Source organism: Rhinoderma darwinii, chromosome 1 (genome assembly GCF_050947455.1).
Source record: "Rhinoderma darwinii isolate aRhiDar2 chromosome 1, aRhiDar2.hap1, whole genome shotgun sequence".
NCBI classification, from domain to species: Eukaryota; Metazoa; Chordata; class Amphibia; order Anura; family Rhinodermatidae; genus Rhinoderma; species Rhinoderma darwinii.
The window spans coordinates 129791282-129809896 of record NC_134687.1 but is presented as its reverse complement, the minus strand read 5'-3'; the positions used below and the strand labels follow the sequence as shown (position 1 = coordinate 129809896).

Here is an 18615-nt window from a genome sequence, read left to right as displayed (position 1 = left end):
ATCTTTACCACAGTATTAATAAATCTCCCACAGTATGTGTGTAAGTGGAGCTATGAATGATAGTGGATATTTGGTGTGATTATCTAGCAAAGGAAATAGACCCGACAACCCCTGTCCCTATGCCCTATTAGGGCATATGGATGTCATAGAGGTGTTCCCCTTCCCTTGACCTCTCTCTTTGTGTCATAATGCAGAGCCGTTTTTTAGTATTTAAAAACGTATACGCTCAGCGGATAGCACAAACGCGATGTGAATCGGACCTAAGATGGATAAAAATCCCGGGTGAAGAAAGCTTACGCGTTTCAAACCTATTTGTTCTTACTCATGCTGACCACATAACACATGATCATGAGGCCGGATTCAGACGAGCGTGTGCGTTTTGCACACGCAAAAAAATGCAGCGTTTTGCGTGCGCAAAAGGCACCTAACAGCTCCGTGTGTCATCAGCGTATGATGTGCGGCTGCGTGATTTTCACGCAGCCGCCATCATTATGACACTCCGTTTGGATGTTTGTAAACAGAAAAGCACGTGGTGCTTGTCTGTTTACATTCAGAGTTTGACAGCTGTTGCGCGAAACACGATGTTCGCACAGAAGTGCTTCCGTGCGACCTGCGTGGTTTTCACGCACCCATTGACTTCAATGGGTGCGTGATGCGCTAAAAACGCCTAAATATAGAACATGTCGTGAGTTTTACGCAGCGGACTAACGCTGCACAAAAAAAAAACACGGACTGTCTGCACTGCCCCATTGACTTGTATTGGTCCGCGCGAGCCGCGTAAAAACCACGCGGGCTGCATGGACGCAAATCACGTTCGTCTGAATCCGGCCTGAGGGAAATTGAACCCATTCAGTATTATTTAGATTAATAATCCTCCCATGTAGGTGTATATAGTTGCATAGTATCTATATCAATATATATCCATGATATCACCATGGAATAAGCGATTTGATATATACCAATATACTCTGCAACTATATGCACTTACATGGGACGATTATTTATCTAAATAATACTGAATAGGTTAAATTTCCCTCATGATCATGTGTTATGTGGTTTCACTATATCTGAGTTATAAATCGGACCTTTTCACACTGGAAGGGAAGCTATGAGTAAGAACGAATACGTTTGAAACACGTAAGCTTCCTTCACCCGGGATTTTTATCCATCTTATTTTATATGTGTTATCAATAAAGCAACAGTGATTTTACTACATCGTGTGCCGGACCCATTTCACTTCTATGGATATCCACTTACCTTCCAACGTAGACTTCTGTCCGTTTGCACCAATAAAATACAGGACGTGGTCACCAGCCAGCATTGTGGTGAGCGGACCTTTTTTCTACTTTGTGTGTATACTAGTTACATAAACAGCCATTAAACACAATGGAGAGAGCCGCGTGCGTGCACTGCCCTCCTCACTGCCCTCCGCACTGCCCTCCGCACTGCCCTCCTCACATGTCCCTGTCTGGAATTTGATTCATTGAGATTAATAAAGTCCCCGACTTTGAAATTGATGTCTAAGATAGGAATAACTATTTAAAGATAGATAGCCTAAAGCTAGAGGTGCTAGAATGAACACGCATTAAATTTTTCAATGATCTGTACGCTGTTTAATAGATCTGCCGCATCTTGCTGCATCTTAAACTCTGTTCTCCTCATTAAACCACCTACTGGGTGGTATACTTTAGACCAGAATTTTGCGACACAAAACTGGCACATGCCAGTCGTGCATTTCACGACTCGCCAACTCCAAAGCCATTTTCTAACTAAGTGACTCAACGCGGCAAGCATGTCACAATCAATCTGCACACGTATTAATAAATTTGACCAACAATATACAGTACCACTCAAAAGTTTGGATGCGTTTTCTTTTTTCTACATTGTAGATTCAAATTGAAGACATGATGACTATGAAGGAAACATAGAATTCAGTGGTAAACAAAAAAGTGTTAAATAAACCAGAATATGTTTTTTTATTTTAGATTCTTCCATGTGACCCCCTTTTGCTCTGATGACAGCTTTGGGGCAGATGGCAGATCTGACAAATACTGCCCCCTGCCGTTAGGGAGGAGCTTTCCTTGAAGTGAAGTGCTTACCTCACCTCATGAATAATGCCTCTTCTGTAGTATCAGAGACATCACTCAAATTATCATACCTTTCTCAGATAAAAGCAAAGTGAATGGGAAGGGACAGACTGATGACCTAATGACTAGAGATGTAGGTGGTCAGAGCCGAGGTGACGGGGGCAGCTGGCGGGTTGAGGAGGGGTGAGTTCTGGGCATGGAGGAGAAGGAAGGAGGAGGAGTGCAAGGAGGATGCGAGCGGAGGGCGGAGGACACGGCATTAGTACTGCTGGGCGGGCTCTGTGTACTGGAATGTGTGGACTGGGGCTGACAATACACAGATCCCGCAGGACGGAGCTCTCCTCAGCCCGGGCTCGATGAATCACCGACTTTCTTAGCTGCTCGGGGTGGCGTTGGCTTCTTGTACGAGTCACCCCCGTGCCAGTCTTGGGCTACAAGGTGATTGCGCCCCTGCCCGCCGGCTGCCTATTTATGTGCTAGTGTCTCGGTTGCCTATTAAGGGATTTACAAGGAGGCAGCGCGGCTGTGAGCCAGCAGGGTCAGGGTCGTCGTGGTCGTCGTGGTCGTCGTCCTCCTTCTTCTCAGCAGCATGGGGCTGCAGCCCTTGGAGTTTAGTGACTGCTACCTGGACAGCCCTTGGCTCCGGGAGAGGATCCGTGCACATGAGGCGGAGCTGGACAGAACCAACAAGTACATCAAGGACTTGGTCAAAGATGGCAAGAACCTGATAGCGGCCAGCAAGAGTAAGTGAGAGCCGGGGAGGAGGTGGCGTGAGGTGGCATGTCCTTTATGTAACACTGTCACATGAAGTGTGTGTCACCACTGGGCTCAGGCTGGACTTCACCCTGGGCTATGGTGGCACACATCACTGGCATCCATAGGAATGACCTTTACCCACTACTCATTGGGGCACATTTACTACAACTGGCCATAGATAAGTGATTTCAATAGCGCAAAAAACTTTTTCTTAAGGGGGAACTCCGGAAATTTTTTATTTTGCCACCCACTTTTAAAGAAATGCAGCCCAGAATGGAGTGGCTAACTGTCAAATAAAGTGCCCCGTGGCAATACACCTCACTACATTTCACTTTATTACGTTTTCAAAAGGGCGGGGGTGAGGCCGGAGTGCTTCTTTAACATCAATTTCTATGACAAACTTCAGGTTACAACCAGAAAACACAACAGATCAGAATTTTGACAGACTTATCAGTCATTTGCACGAAAGAACGTGGCCAATAAATGGCAGATTATAGTGAGAAATAGACAAAGTCATCCGTCTCGGCCCACGTTTACCTCCTGTCTACGGCTAGTATAAAGGGGACCAGCCTGCTCCTGACTTGTCTATTTTATCTTTGGTATTCCCCATGAAATCATTGTGGAGCATCTTTTGTGCAGTGTGCCGTTCCTCTGTTATTCCTCATGGAAATATATGAATAAATTGATGACTGGCTGTTACCATTTCCCTTGTGTCCTTATATTGAATTACTGCAGGTTTTCCTTCTGGATTTGCAGGCTGAAAATCTGAAGCTTTTGGCTATGTTCACACGGGGTCTTTTGCCGAGTTTTTTGACGCGGAAACCGCGTCGCAAAACTCGGCAGAAACGGCCCGAGAACGCCTCCCATTGATTTCAATGGGAGGCGTCGGCGTCTTTTTCCCGCGAGCAGTAAAACTGCCTCGCGGGAAAAAGAAGCGACATGCCCTATCTTCGGGCGCTTCCGCCTCCGACCTCCCATTGACTTCAATGGGAGGCAGGAGAAAGCGTGTTTTCTGCCCGCGGCGCTCAATGGCCGCGGGCGAAAAACGGCGCGATCATTGCTATTCACACGGAGTATTTTGGGGGAGGAATATCTGCCTCAAAATTCCGTTTGGAGCTTTGAGGCAGATATTCCTCCCCCAAAATACTCCGTGTGAACATATGGCCGGGATCACACGTAGAGTAAATACTGTCGATTTTCCGCAACTGATTTTGTTGCGGAAAATCCACAGCATTATATAGTAGTAGAAGTAGAGTGGATGAGATTTGAACAAATGACATTAAAACGCTGCGTAAATAACCGGAAAAAGCGCTCAGAATTTGACCTGCGTTGTGCTTTTTTTAAAATCTGCAGCATGTTAATTGTATTTGCGTAATCGCTGCTTTTTTGTTGCTGGTTTCCCCATTGAATCCAATGGGGAGGTAAGGCTACGTTCAGACGAATGAAGCCAACCTCGGACGTGAAAAACGATAGTTTTTCACGTCCGAGGTGCACCCGTGCAGGACGCGTTATCACGCATCCCCCATAGACTAGAGTCCTATGTTTTCATGGACCCTTCATACGCTCCGTTGAAACAACAGTCGTGTGAACGGCCCCATTGAAGTACATGAGTCCGTGTGACAGCCGTTGTTTTAAAGGGATCTTGTCATCAACATGTTACCTGTTAAACTCGCCTGACCCCTCAATGGCCGCAGCTGTCTAAAGTCCTCCTCTGTCCGTAAGTCTCGTAGTGTAAAATCTGCGCACCTTTTATGGTAATTACTTTTCCCTCTGTGACGTAGCTTTTTAACCCCGCCCACCGCCACCACCTGTCCGGTGAAATCTCGTTTCAAATATTGCGCATGCGTACTACACTATTCTTCCCTGCTTCTTTCATACCCTAAAATAATTAACTGCACATGCGCCGTGTCGGTACACACCCCCTTTCTGCGCCATACTGCATAATAGCGGCTTTTCGGCGAAGAGAGAAGTGTGGGGGAGAGCAATACAGACGCTTACTTCTGCACTGCTTCGTCCACTCTGCTGTCAGGAAACAGGGGCTGGATTCCGAGACAAACCGACGGCATACGATGATGTCGCACTGAGCGCCGAGCATGTGAGAACAGCAGCTTTGGTGTTTCAATGCGCAAGCGCGGGATTTCGTGTGCGGTGGAGGGAGAGGAGCTGTCAATCAAAAAGATGGAGGCGTAGTCAACTCAGAAACGCCTGGAGGAATGAAAATATGACTTTTCGAATGAAGATTTGACTTTTCTGCTCATTTGCTTACGGCGCGGGTACACTGAAAAACTGAATAATGAAGGTACAGAGCCTACTCAGAACGTATTTATAGGTTACATAAAAAATAAAAAAATCGTATCCAGAATTCTGTGCTTCTTCCTCCAGGCCGTCCTCCTGGGATGACGTTTCATTCCATGTGACCGCTGTAGCCAATCACAGGCTGCAGCAGTAACATGGGATGAAACGTGCTCCCACGCGGCTGGGCTGCAGGACAGAAGAGGGACTCGTTGTCATGGCGATGGGTAAATATAAAAAATTTCCACAGCGGACATTCCGTGGTGAAAAATTTCACCACAATTTGGTCATGGTTTTCTAACAGAATTCCCTGCGGCGATCAGGGCGGATACGCTGTGTGCTTTTACGCAGCATATCGTCCCTGTTTAACACACGATTATGTTGGTAGCAAAGTAGAAGAGATTTTCAAAATGTCATGCAGAATGGACCTACGGTGCAGATTTTTTTTAATTTGCAACATGTTCGTTTATGCTGCAGAAAGATTACGTATTTGTTGCAGATATTTTCTCTATTGCGTTCAATGGAGAAGTGAAAATCTGCAATAAATACCAAATGTTGCGATTTTGCTGAGGAATCTTCTTTTTTTTTTTTTTCTTTTAAAACATTTTCCTGATTAAAGACCATACTCCTCTACCCTGGCGCTCCCATAGCCAAGAGTCTGCTCCCCGGATGTTCTCTGTGCAGTCAACCTTCTAGGATGACTTTTCGTCCCATTTGACCGTCACAGATAATCAATTTTTTTTCATTTTTTTTGTTCCTATGACGGAACAGAAGTCCAGGAAAAGGGAACGCAGATGTGAACCCAGCCGTACATATATAAAAATAACCTTTTCCATGTCAAAGGTGTCCATAGCCCTTTAAAGGGATATTCCTATCTGACACAACAATGTCATATCCACAGTATATGCCATAAATCTCTGAAAAGTGGGGCTTCAATTCTGGGACTTCTATCGGGAGAATGGGGGGGCCCCTTCTCCCCTGTTCGGCACTCTAGAGAAGAGGAGACCACAACTGCTCGGCGGTTACAGGCAGAGCTGAGTGTTTCACCACTCCTATAAGCTACATTAGAGCGAACTACACTGGTGGGAGTGCCTCTTTAAAAGAGCAATCTTAGGTCAGCATCGCACGAAAGAAAGAAGATGCATCCATCTTTCCTTCCTATTGCATCTACTTCTGGCTGTGGCAAAAAAAAAAATTGGGCCAAAAACTGCATCAAAACTGTGTTTGGGATGCTGGCCTAAGGGTATGTTCACACGGCCAAATTTCAGACGTATACGAGGCGTATTATGCCTCGTTTTACGTCTGAAAATACGGCTCCAATACGTCGGCAAACATCTGCCCATTCATTTGAATGGGTTTGCCGACGTACTGTGCAGACGACCTGTTATTTACGCGTCGTCGTTTGACAGCTGTCAAACGACGACGCGTAAAAATACAGCCTCGTCAAAAGAAGTGCAGGACACTTCTTTGGACGTTTTTGGAGCTGTTTTCTCATAGACTCCAATGAAATCAGCTCCAAAAACGGACGTAAAAAATGCTGCGAAAAATGCGAGTTGGTAAAAAAACGTCTGAAAAGCAGGGTCTGTTTTCCCTTGAAAACAGCTCTGGATTTTCAGACGTTTTTGTTGACTACGTGTGAACATACCCTTAAAGTGTTTTTTTTCCAAGATCCCGACCCACAAAAAAACCCTCAAAGTAATTTTTAGAGTACATAAGATTTGACCGCTCGTTAAAAAAAAAATCCCATACTTCCGATAATCTTGATCCCTCCTTGCACCAGTTTTTGACATCACTGGTGTGGGGTATGTCTGTCTTCTCAGTGTCCTGCTAAAACTACATTTCCCTGCATGCATTGCACACTGTAAACCGAGAGTAGTACGCTCCTCCTTCTGTCTCCTGCCCAGCTCCGCTCCTGCTTGTCACCTCCCGAGATCATGCCCCAGCTGGTAACTACCAAACATGGACGTTTTTCCCCACTTTCCACCTCTGAGTTGTTCCCCTTTTGCTATTCAGTTATTTATCCGCCCTCCCTCTTGGCAAACCCTGTTTGTGTACACCTCCTATATACATTGGCAGATGGGCAGTGATGTTTACATATGCACTGTTCATCCTCTATTAGACAAGTTCTTGTGTTTGATCTACGCATGCGTTGAGCCAGCAGAGTATAGTCGGGACCACACATGCACGTTCCCTGCAGCAAAACTGACCTCCCCTTAACAGCACGTCACTAGCGACATCTCGTATCCTGGGTTTTGGAGTATCCGCTCCTTGACCTTGCGATCGGTATACTGGACATAAAACATTATATCGCATGTCACGGTATCGCAAAGTGGTTCTTTCTGACAAGTTATAATCTCTGGCAGCAAAAATGTTGAACTTACAAAACCACTTTAAAGGAAACCTGATGCTTTTTGGTATTCCTAGTTCAGGGTCTGAGGGGGCGGTGCATGACCCAGTCCAAGAGCACCAGAATACCAGTCATGGTCTGCACTAGGTATAACACAGTAAGGGTATGTTCACACGGCAGCGTCCGTAACGGCTGAAATTACGGGGATGTTTTCAGGAGGAAACATCCCCGTAATTTCAGCCGTACCGGCATGTGCAGGCGCTTGAACGCTGCGTCCATTATGGACGTAATTGGCGCTGCTTTTCATTGGAGTCAATGAATAACGGCTCCAATTACGCCCAAAGAAGTGACAGGTCACTTCTTTGACGCGGGCGTCTATTTACACGCCGTCATTTGACAGCGGCGCGTAAATATACGCCATGTGTGAACAGACAAACGTCAGCCCATTGCTTTCAATGGGCAGATGTTTGTCAACGCTATCGAGGCGCATTTTTCGGACGTAATTCGGGTCAAAAACGCCCGAATTACGTCCGTAATTAGTGCGTGTGAACATACCCTAAGGGTATGTGCACACACACTAATTACGTCCGTAATCTACAGACGTATTTCGGCCGCAAGTTCCGGACCGAACTCAGTGCAGGGAGCCGGGCTCCTAGCATCATAGTTATATACGATGCTAGGAGTCCCTGCCTCGCTGCCGGACAACTGTCCCGTACTGTAATCATGTTTTCAGTACGGGACAGTTGTCCTGCAGCGAGGCAGGGACTCCTAGCATCGTACATAAGTATGATGCTAGGAGCCCGGTTCCCTGCACTGTGTTCGGTCCGGTACTTGCGGCCGAAATACGTCCGTACATTACGGACGTAATTAGTGTGTGTGCACATACCCTAACTGTTTTCCATGGATTGCTCATAGTAATTATACAACCTCAAAGTTCCTCCCGTGACCGTTCAGGGTATGTTCACACGGCCTATTTACGGACGTAAATCGGGCGTTTTTGCCCCGAATTACGCCCGAAAATAGCGCCTCAATAGCGCTGACAAACATCTGCCCATTGAAAGCAATGGGCAGACGTTTGTCTGTTCACACGAGGCGTATATTTACGCGCCGCTGTCAAATGACGGCGCGTAAATAGACGCCCGCGTAGAAGAAGTGACCTGTCACTTCTTTGGCCGTAATTGGAGCCGCTATTCATTGACTCCAATGAATAGCAGCGCTAATTACGGCCGTAATTGACGCGGCGTTCAAGCGCCTGCACATGCCGGTACGGCTGAAATTACGGGGATGTTTTCAGGCTGAAACATCCCCGTAATTTCAGCCGTTACGGACCCCCGCCGTGTGAACATACCCTCAAGTGTGATGGTTACGGGACACACAAAACCACATCATGGGCTACACGTGCCCCATGGGCCACCGTGTGTGCACCCGTGTTCGATATAAAGTAAGACGAGAAGATGTCACACACAAATCTCATGATAAAAATATTTTATTTTTAAGGTATTTCTAGTTTGTATTCGTACAGTAATTTATACAATTTGATTATTTACTTTTTAAAGCTAATATGTCATGTTGAACATGTTGCCGTAGTTTTGTGGGAAAAGTCACTGAGTAGGACCGCCCACTGGACTCCTAAGCCCAGAATGATCGAGTTACAAGTGATACCAGATATTTTCCCACAAAGCTATACATCAATCTGTTCAGCGCCTCCTGCTTTATCATAGGCTGCCTGCAAAATAAATTGTATGTTCAACGTGTCAGATTAAGGAACCTGTTGTTATAGAGATGGAGAAGCTGACGGATATATAATTAGTCTTGTGGGAAAATGTTCAATGTAACTCGTATTTTGAGGCTGGGTTCACACGAGCACATTAACGTCCGTAATGGACGGACGTATTTCGGCCGGAAGTCCCGGACCGAACTCAGTGCAGGGAGCCGGGCTCCTAGCATCATAGTTATGTACGATGCTAGGAGTCCCTGCCTCTCTGCAGGACAACTGTCCCGTACTGAAAACATGATTACAGTACGGGACAGTTGTCCTGCAGAGAGGCAGGGACTCCTAGCATCGTACATAACTATGATGCTAGGAGCCCGGCTCCCTGCACTGAGTTCGGTCCGGGACTTCCGGCCGAAATACGTCCGTCCATTACGGACGTTAATGTGCTCGTGTAAACCCAGCCTAACAAGCCGTCCTACCCAATGATTGACAACCTTCCCTGTATATGTGTATGTACAGAGCTAGCTGTCAATCACTGAGCAGGACCACCCACTGGACTCTTAAGTCTAGAATGAGCAGGGATTTAATTTCATACCTTACAAGTTATACCAATTATTTTCCCACAAAACTCATTATAAATCTGCTCCGCTCCTCCTGCGTTTTAACATATCATCTGCAAATTGGATTTCATTTTTGACGTGTCCGGTTACCGTTTAAAACACCTTATGGCTGTATTTGAGATCACCCTTTCGTTTGTCGCAGCAAAATGTTTACCTACTACGTGAAGTGGAAGAATTATGTTAATTTTCTTGGGTGAATCTACAGTATTTGTTGTGAGGGAAGAGCTTGTGCTGATAATAGAAAGTAATGACTTAAGGAGTCCTGAGAAACGGTTAGAGAATCTGCATATATTTATATTACAGCTAGAGAAGATTTGGTAAATCTTAGTGGTAATCCTAATATGTCCACAAATGGTTGGAAATCTGCGCAGACAAGAATTATCTTGCCAAGAGTAGAGTAATAATGCTGCTGGGTTCTTGTTTGTACGAATGCCCAATTCAGAACCGCTCTTTTTTTCATATGCTAAACATGACTAGTTCTGATATTCATATCTAGGCTGTTTGTATTTAACACCATTTTACGATAAACACGGGTTAATACCATGTATGTTTGTAAGGGTATGTTCACACGCTGAGCCAAAAACGTCTGAAAATACGGAGCTGTTTTCAAGGGAAAACGGCACCTGATTTTCAGACGTTTTTTGAGCAACTCACATTTTTGGCGGCGTTTTTTGCGGCGTTTCCGCGCCGATTTTTCGGCCGTTTTTGGAGCTGTTTTCAATAGTCTATGAGAAAACGGCTACAAAAACGTCCCAAGAAGTGTCCTGCACTTCTTTTGACGAGGCTGTAATTTTACGCTTCGTCTTTTGACAGCTGTCAAACGACGACGCGTAATTTACAGGTTGTCGGCACAGTACGTCGGCAAACCCATTCAAATGAATGGGCAGATGTTTGCCGACGTATTGGAGCCGTATTTTCAGGCGTAAATCGAGGCATAATACGCCTCGTTTACGCCTGAAAATAGGTCGTGTGAACCCAGCCTTTAGCTCTGCCTAATATGTTAACCGTATATTGAACAAGACACTGGCTAAAATATCACTACCTATGAAAGTGTGCAACAGCAGATGTTATGTTTTCCAAGGAATAAAGAAAGAGCTAGTTAGGTTACTTTATAAGATCTTGTTAAAGGGAAAGTGTCATGTATTTAATTTGTTTTATTAGGCTATATTCACACGAAAAAAGGCAGTTAAAAACGTATCAATCCGTTTTTCATGGCTGTTTTGCATCAGTGTGTGTCCAACTTGTCATCCATTTCCCGGATGTCTGACCAGTATAAAAATGATGAATTTCGTTTGTCAGGTTTTTTTTTTTTTGTCCCAAACACCACAGTTTCCATGAAGATAGTGCCATATTGCGCCTGTAGATACCCTGGCTGGGGATTCTGCTTCTAGAGGAGTCCCTGACATCACTGTCCATATATGGACAGTGATTTAAGGGGCTCCCCCAGAAGCAGAATCCCTGACCAGAGCGAGGCCGATGCTCTGACCAAGGATTCCGCTCCTAGAAGAGTCATTGATGTCAGTGTCCATATGTGAGGTAGGGCTGGTCGATTTAAGCAATTTAATTCGCTCTTGAGAACCGCAGTTCCGTGGCAAAGCAGGGACTGCTAGTAAAGTCCCATACTGCATTGTAGATCGCACCAGCCTCCCCTTGTAGATAGCACAAGCCCCCCCTTGGCTAGTGCCACTCTAGCTCCCTATAGGAGCGGAATCCCTGGCCAGAGGTTGACGATGCTATGACCGGGGACTCCGCTTCTAGACGGAGTCCCTGATGTCTTTGTCCATATATGACAAAGGCTTGCATTGAGCAGCTGAAACGTTGCATCATCTTTGTTTCACATATGGGAGAATAAATCGAGATTCTTGAAATCTTTGATGGAGTGCTGCTTCCTTTTTCCTTTTTGCAATTACTTTGTGGGTATCCATCAGTCAGATTACTAGAAGCTGGCACTCGTTTTGACCCTGGAAGTCTAGTTCTGCTGTGCTGCACACACTTCTACTTTTTTGTCCATATATGGACAGTGACGTCAGGGACTCCCTCTAAGAGCGGAATCCCCTGCCAGAGCTTCGGCCGCCTCTGGCCGGTGATTCCGCTCCAGAAAGAGCCCCTGTCGTCACTGTCGAACAATGGACAGTGACGACAGGGGCTCCCTCTAGAAGCGGAGTCCCCGTCCAGAGCATCGCAAGGTCTCCTGTTTTGGGAAAGCCCTTGACGTCACTGTCCATATATGGACCGTGACTTCAGGGGCTACTGGAGCAGGAATCCCTGGCCAGAGCAAACACAATCCCCGGCCAGAGCGTTGCCGACTCTATGGCTGGGGATTTCGGCATCTCAAAGCTCCTAACGTCACTGACCATATATGGACAGTGAGGTAAGGGGCGTTATCGACGCTCCGGCTGGGGTTTCCGCTCCTGCAGGAGCTCCTAATGTCACTGTCCATGTATGGACAGTAACATCAGAGGCTTCCCCTGGCTCAGCCCTTAAAGTAGTGCTGTGCCCGGGAATTACCCACGTGAGGGCCAGGTTCAGTTCTTAATGGCCGTCACAAGGATTGATTTCCGAAAGAGGGTTGTTAAAAACTGATATACTGACTTCTATGGGGACAGTCAGGCCGTGAAACATATTCTATTTGTTTTTAAAACAGCCGTGTGCATGCACCCGTACACCTTTCGTAACTCTCGTGTGAATATAACCTTAAGATTTAAGTTTATAAGGTCTTTGGCCTTTTTTTTTGTTGTAGTTATTTTTTTATTTGTAAAACCTTCCCTAGGGGCGGGCATATTGGAAACACACTTCCTCCCTCTACTTCCTGTGTAGTCTGAACAGCAGGGTGTGTGCGCTTTATGGCAGCTGAAATGAATCGGAGACAATTGACAGAGGAATCTTATAGATTTTTACAGTCTCTAGGAAGTGATGGAGTTCAGCCCCTTCCGCAGAGACCAGGGGACATGCATACAGAGCCTTATCTGTGTATACCAGAGTTTCTCAACCTTTTCAGGCTCGAGGCACCCAAGGAAAAAAAAAATTCTCAGGGCACCCCTACCTAAAATGGTTTACAAAACGACAAAAAATGCCTAAAAACAAGCACTACACTCTTAGGCCTTATTGACACGAACGTGTCCGTTTTGCATGCGCAAAAAACACTGTGTTATGCGTGCGCAAAAGTTCCGTGTGGCATCAGTATGTGGTGCGTGCCTGCGTGATTTCCGCGCATATGGCAGCGTGAAGACACTCTGGTTTTATGTTTACAAACATAAAAGCAGGAGGTGCTTTTCTTGTTTCATTCATTTATTTTACTACTGTAGCGCGATTCGCGTGGCAGACGGAAGTGCTTCCGTGTGCCGTGTGGGATTTTGACGCACCCATTGACTTCAATGGGTGCGTGATGCGCGAAAAACACCCAAGTATAGGACATGTTGTGAGTTTTACGCAGCGCACATACGCTGCGTGAAAATCACGGACTGTCTGAACGGCCTCATTCACTTACATAGGTCCGTGCGACGATGTAATATACGTTCGTGTGAATAAAGCCTTAGGGTATGTTCACACAGCGTTTCTTTGTAAGGCAGAAACTAAAAATCTGCCTCAAAATTCCTTTAGGGTATGTTCACACGTAGTCAACAAAAACGTCTGAAAATCCAGAGCTGTTTTCAAGGGAAAACAGACCCTGCTTTTCAGACGTTTTTTTACCAACTCGCATTTTTCGCGGCGTTTTCACGCCGTTTTCGCTGCGTTTTTTACGTCCGTTTTTGGAGCAGTTTTCATTGGAGTCTATGAGAAAACGGCTCCAAAAACGTCCAAAGAAGTGTCCTGCACTTCTTTTGACGAGGCTGTATTTTTACGCGTCGTCGTTTGACAGCTGTCAAACGACGACGCGTAAATGACAGGTCGTCTGCACAGTACGTCGGCAAACCCATTCAAATGAATGGGCAGATGTTTGCCGACGTATTGTAGCCCTATTTTCAGACGTAAAACGAGGCATAATGCGCCTCGTTTACGTCTGAAAATAGGTCGTGTGAACATACCCTTCGGAATTCTGAGGCGGATTTTGAATTGACAGCGTTGTTTGACTTTTTTTTTTTTTTTTGCTGTGTTTTTTTTAAGCCATTGAAGCGAATGCAAAAACCGCAGACAAAAAAAGCACCAAACGAGCACCGCAGGTTTTTTCTGTCTCCTATTAATTTCAATGGGATGTCTGAGGCGGAAACCACTCGAAGACCATCAGCCCCCCACTCACAGTAAAATGACCGTCAGCCCCCCACTCACAGTAAAATGACTGTCAGCCCCCCGCTCACAGTAAAATGATCATCAGCCCCCCACTCACAGTAAAATGACTGTCAGCCCCCCGCTCACAGTAAAATGATCATCAGCCCCCCGCTCACAGTATAATGACCCCTCAGTAAAGAGACCATAAGCGCCTCCAGTAAAGTGGCCATCAGCCTCAGTCCCCCCTCAGTAAAATGACCTTCAGCCCCCTCCAGTAAAGCCACCATCAGCCTCAGTCCCCCCCATGTAAAATGACCATCTGCCTCTCTAGTAAAGTGACCATCACAGAGAGAAAGTGTGCTTACTCCTGGGAAAGGAATAAATAAGGAAGTAGAAGAACAACAACTCCCAACATGTCCAGGCTATTATGTGATATCAGGGGACATTACAGGGAGGAGGTATGAGGAGAGAACTACAACTACCAGCATATCCAGGATGTTATGGGATATCAGGGGACATTACAGGGAGGAGGTATAAGAGGAGAGGACTACAACTTCTGGCATTCCCCTGGCTCCATTTCTCACACAATTGCTAACAGAAGAAAAAAAAATACTTACCCTGCACAGCATGGCTCCTCTCCCTCCGTCAGGCTCCTAGTGGGAAGTGGTGGGCGGTACTCGTAACAGACGTCCGCGCGTCACGTCTGCTACAACGTCGGGGGCGGAGCTTGTAGCAAAAAAAAATATTATTTTTAATTGTTATTTTTTTTGCAGTGGATGAGCGGAGTGTCACGGCACCCCTGGACGGTTCCGGCGGCACCCCGGTTGGGAACCACTGGTGTATACTGTTGCTAACCTACCTTATCTAGTCTTCCAGTGATACAATACAGCAGCCATTAACCTTCCCACCCTCTAATGATCATGAGATGACTCTCCACAGACCACATCTGTATATATAGCAAGGCTGACAAGTGAGCGACACTAAATAGAAAACATCAGCATAATAAAAAAATAAAATATGGCATTCTCTGTTGATGCATTTTCTTTAACACAGCGCCTATTAGATTAGGTAGGAGATGGGGAAGTATGAAACTGGTGATAGAGCCGCTTTGAAAAGACATTGCTGACAGTGGCGAAGACTGCTAAAAGCACTCAGATGTTAAAAACAAGATCGTTTTAAAACTGGACTTTTTTGGACCAGCAAAATTTACCATCAGAAACTGGTAAACCTACTTACTCAGGCTATGAGCCAAGAACATTGTCGGTCAGAAACGTGTCCGCGTGTCTCCTTGTTACTAAAGCTATATCTTGATTTTTTATTAGGATAAAGTTAAGGAGTCTTTTTTTTTTTTTTTTTTTTTTTTTCCAAGTACATGGTATCAGGATGAGCTGGTGACGTTATTATCGTTTACTGTGTTCCACGTCGTTTTGCTACGGTTTTCACTTTGTGATTGGACTGTAGTGTGACTCTGAGCTGTGCTTTGTCCTATTTTTCTTGAACCACAATAGGAAAGTGTCAGCAAGCACATTCACTGTTCATGATCAATACCATTGTTAGCTGTGCGGGGCAGCAGTGTGAATCCTCACCCCTTTTGTACCACAGTTATAAGTCAGGCGGCTGAGCTGCAACCTCCTTCATTACAACTGTGTGACAGTTATGTGTCTGCTCATCAGTAGTTAGTGCCAGTTGTTTCTGTATCCCTTCTGTGGAGATGTTTGGTACAGTCCATAAATCAGGAAGTGGAGAGGCTGACTCTTATCTACATTAACTGCTGTTGATTTTCTTAGGTCAAAGTGAGGTCACATGACCCAACTGAAGCGAAGAATTCATATAGGAATAAATTATCTTTATACCCCCTAGATGAATACTTTGGGGTTCTATATTTGAAAGTAGTTAGTTTTCACATCTGCGTCAGGGCTCCGTTTAGGCGTTCCGTCTGAGCTTTCCGTCTGGGGAACCCCTGAACAGAACCTTGACTGAAAGAAACAAACCATAGATTTCCATTTGCATCACCATTGATTTCAATGGTGACGGATGCGTTGCAAATGGTTTCCGTTTGTCACCGTTGTTTAAAGGGTCCGTCATTTTGACGGAATGAATAGCGCAGTCAAAACGACGGAACCCCTGCACAACGGAGACAAACGCAACCCATGAATTGACGTAGATGTGAACCTTAGTATTTAAGTGTTAAAGAAATTAACAGAAGTTTTACAAAACTGTGCTTAGTTTCTATAACAAGCTGCTACATCTGTTTGTGATAAACAAATCGTAAATATTGGGTTTTCTCATACACAGTAGGAGAACGTGATCTCGTTTTTTAAGAATGTTGTTGTGTTTTTTTTGTATAATTTTCCATGTCACTGTCTATACTAAAAAAAGAAAGGAGAACATTTTCTGAAATATTGCAGTATTCAGACTGCGCCCCAGGATTACAATAAAAGGCAATACCTTTATATAGATAACACAGGATCCGCCAGGTATAGGTGACGGACGCAACTCCCCTCCTCCCCGCACAGTGATCTCCTCTCATCCCGCAGGACATGCTCAAAACACTCCTAGTTCTCTCATGTTCAGTTGCCTGCCGTAAAGTAAATCTCCGCAGCAGTTTTGTAAAGTCTAGGCAACATGGCTGCCCTCATAATTATGTGAAAGTAATTAGTATAGAAAATGTATAATTGAAGGGGGGGGGGGTGTTTTTTTGTTTGTTTACTAACTAAAAATATATAGTAATGTGATGCATTTCCTTTGGCTATGGATCTTTCATGTGTTAGAATCAGACGTAGAATTGGCTGAGACTCTCTAAGGGTATGTTCACACGCAGTGGTTTCAGACGTAATTCGGCGTTTTACACCTCAAATTACGCCTGAAAAACGCCCCTAGTACGCCTACAAACATCTGCCTATTGCTTTCAATGGGAATTACGATGTTCTGTTCCCACGAGCCTTTATTTTACGCGTCGCCGTCAAAATACGGCGCGTAAAATGACGGCTCGTCAAAAGAAGTGCAGGACACTTCTTGGGACGTTTTTGGAGGCGTTTTTCATTGACTCCATTGAAAAACCGCTGCAAAAACGGGCATAAAAAATGCTGCAAAAAAAGCGAGTTATTAAAAAGAAGTCTAAAAATCAGGAGCTGTTTTCGCCTGAAAACCTCTCCGTATTTTCAGATGTTTTCTCACTGCGTGTGAACATACCCTAAGGCCTAATGCACACGAGTCCCATCTGTAGAAAGATAGGACATTCGCCCGCTAAAGTGAATCGGGTGCCGCTCGGATGCCGTGAAAAATGGCCCGAGTGACACTTTGCAACTGGCCTGAATTTAGTGGGGCTTGTCGCTACCTGACGCTGTTTTTGCGGCAGAATACGCAGTGGAAACATCGTCGAGAGGTAACTTGTCACTACTTTTTTTTTTTCTTTTCAATAGAAATTCTACAGCATTAGAACCACGGGATGATTTCCCATTGAAAACAATGGGAATTTTTTTACAAGCAGAATTCACGCTGATTTTAGTGCAGAAAACACGTCGGAATCCACAATGTAGTTGGGTGCATTGTCATTACCATTCTGTTTGTGTTTTCTTGCCACGTTTGGATCTAACAGACACGGCTGTCCACATTCTTTCTGAACAGTGATAAGATGCCTTTCTTGCCCACTCTTGTCTCGCATTTTTCCTCTGCACGTCACTTTGTTGTGCTGACTTTCGTTTATACAGTAACTCCAGAGTCTTGCAGAGAACGTATATATTGGCATACAATTCCTTCTGAAATATAATGCATATATGGGATCTATGGGCTCATGGGCTGCTTCCTCCAGACCATGGGGACTTGTATGGAGTAGTGTGCTAATATATTTATAGAACTCCACGTGTCCCTGGCCAAGAGGAAAGACCCACATGTTTTATATGACCTTGAAAAAGTTCATGTCAAGTTTTCGGTCAGGTCAGGATGCTGAACATCAAAGAAGTTGTAAGATTTCCTTCGTAAACCGTGCTCAGTAAACAGCAGTCTGGATGTTTGGACTGTCTGCTTCCTAGGATAGTTTGGTGATTCAGCTTAGTATTGTAGCCACAGACCTTGTGACTCGGTGTGTGTTATTGTGTGTGCAGCTCCATCATAGTTGTGTCATCTATTGCCGTGGGCTATGGATAGAACTTCTGACTGCACGTGCTAATGGTTTCCATAGATTTCCATGTTAACATTATTTGATTAATCTGGGAAAATAGATTTTAAGTAGACAAAGACTTGGTCAGTTAGGCCCCTTTTTACTCTGCGTTTTAGGCTAGGTGCATGTCACGATTTTGGCCTACGTTTAATGTACCCATACGCAGAAAAAAGATGCCGACATATACGTTAAACGTAGACTGGAATGAAAAGTGTCATACGTCACCATAGTTTAATGGTAAACGCCAAGACCCTGTTCTTGACATATATATGTTAATTGGAGACGATTATAGTCTATGGGTGACAAATGCCTCTGTCGTCTGTTTAATGCATACGTCGCCCATAGGCTATAATGGAATAGATTTAATGTATATTAACCCCTTCCCTCTTTAGCCACTTTTGACCTTCCTGACCGAGCCTCATTTTTCAAATCTG

The 18615-nt window shown here is 45.0% G+C and overlaps 1 protein-coding gene across 3 annotated transcripts in view; it reads left to right on the top strand.

Moving 5' to 3' along the window:
- Positions 1–2162: 2162 nt before the first annotated feature.
- Positions 2163–18615, top strand: part of ARHGAP10 (Rho GTPase activating protein 10) — a 394713-nt gene continuing 378260 nt past the window's right edge. For 2 of the 3 annotated variants that reach the window (XM_075860371.1, XM_075860370.1), the window contains exon 1: positions 2163–2830. In XM_075860371.1, coding sequence (XP_075716486.1) covers positions 2677–2830 — 154 coding nt within the window. In that variant the 5' untranslated portion in view covers positions 2163–2676. The remainder of the gene's footprint in view (positions 2831–18615) is intronic. The other variant, XM_075860369.1, reaches the window with a different exon arrangement.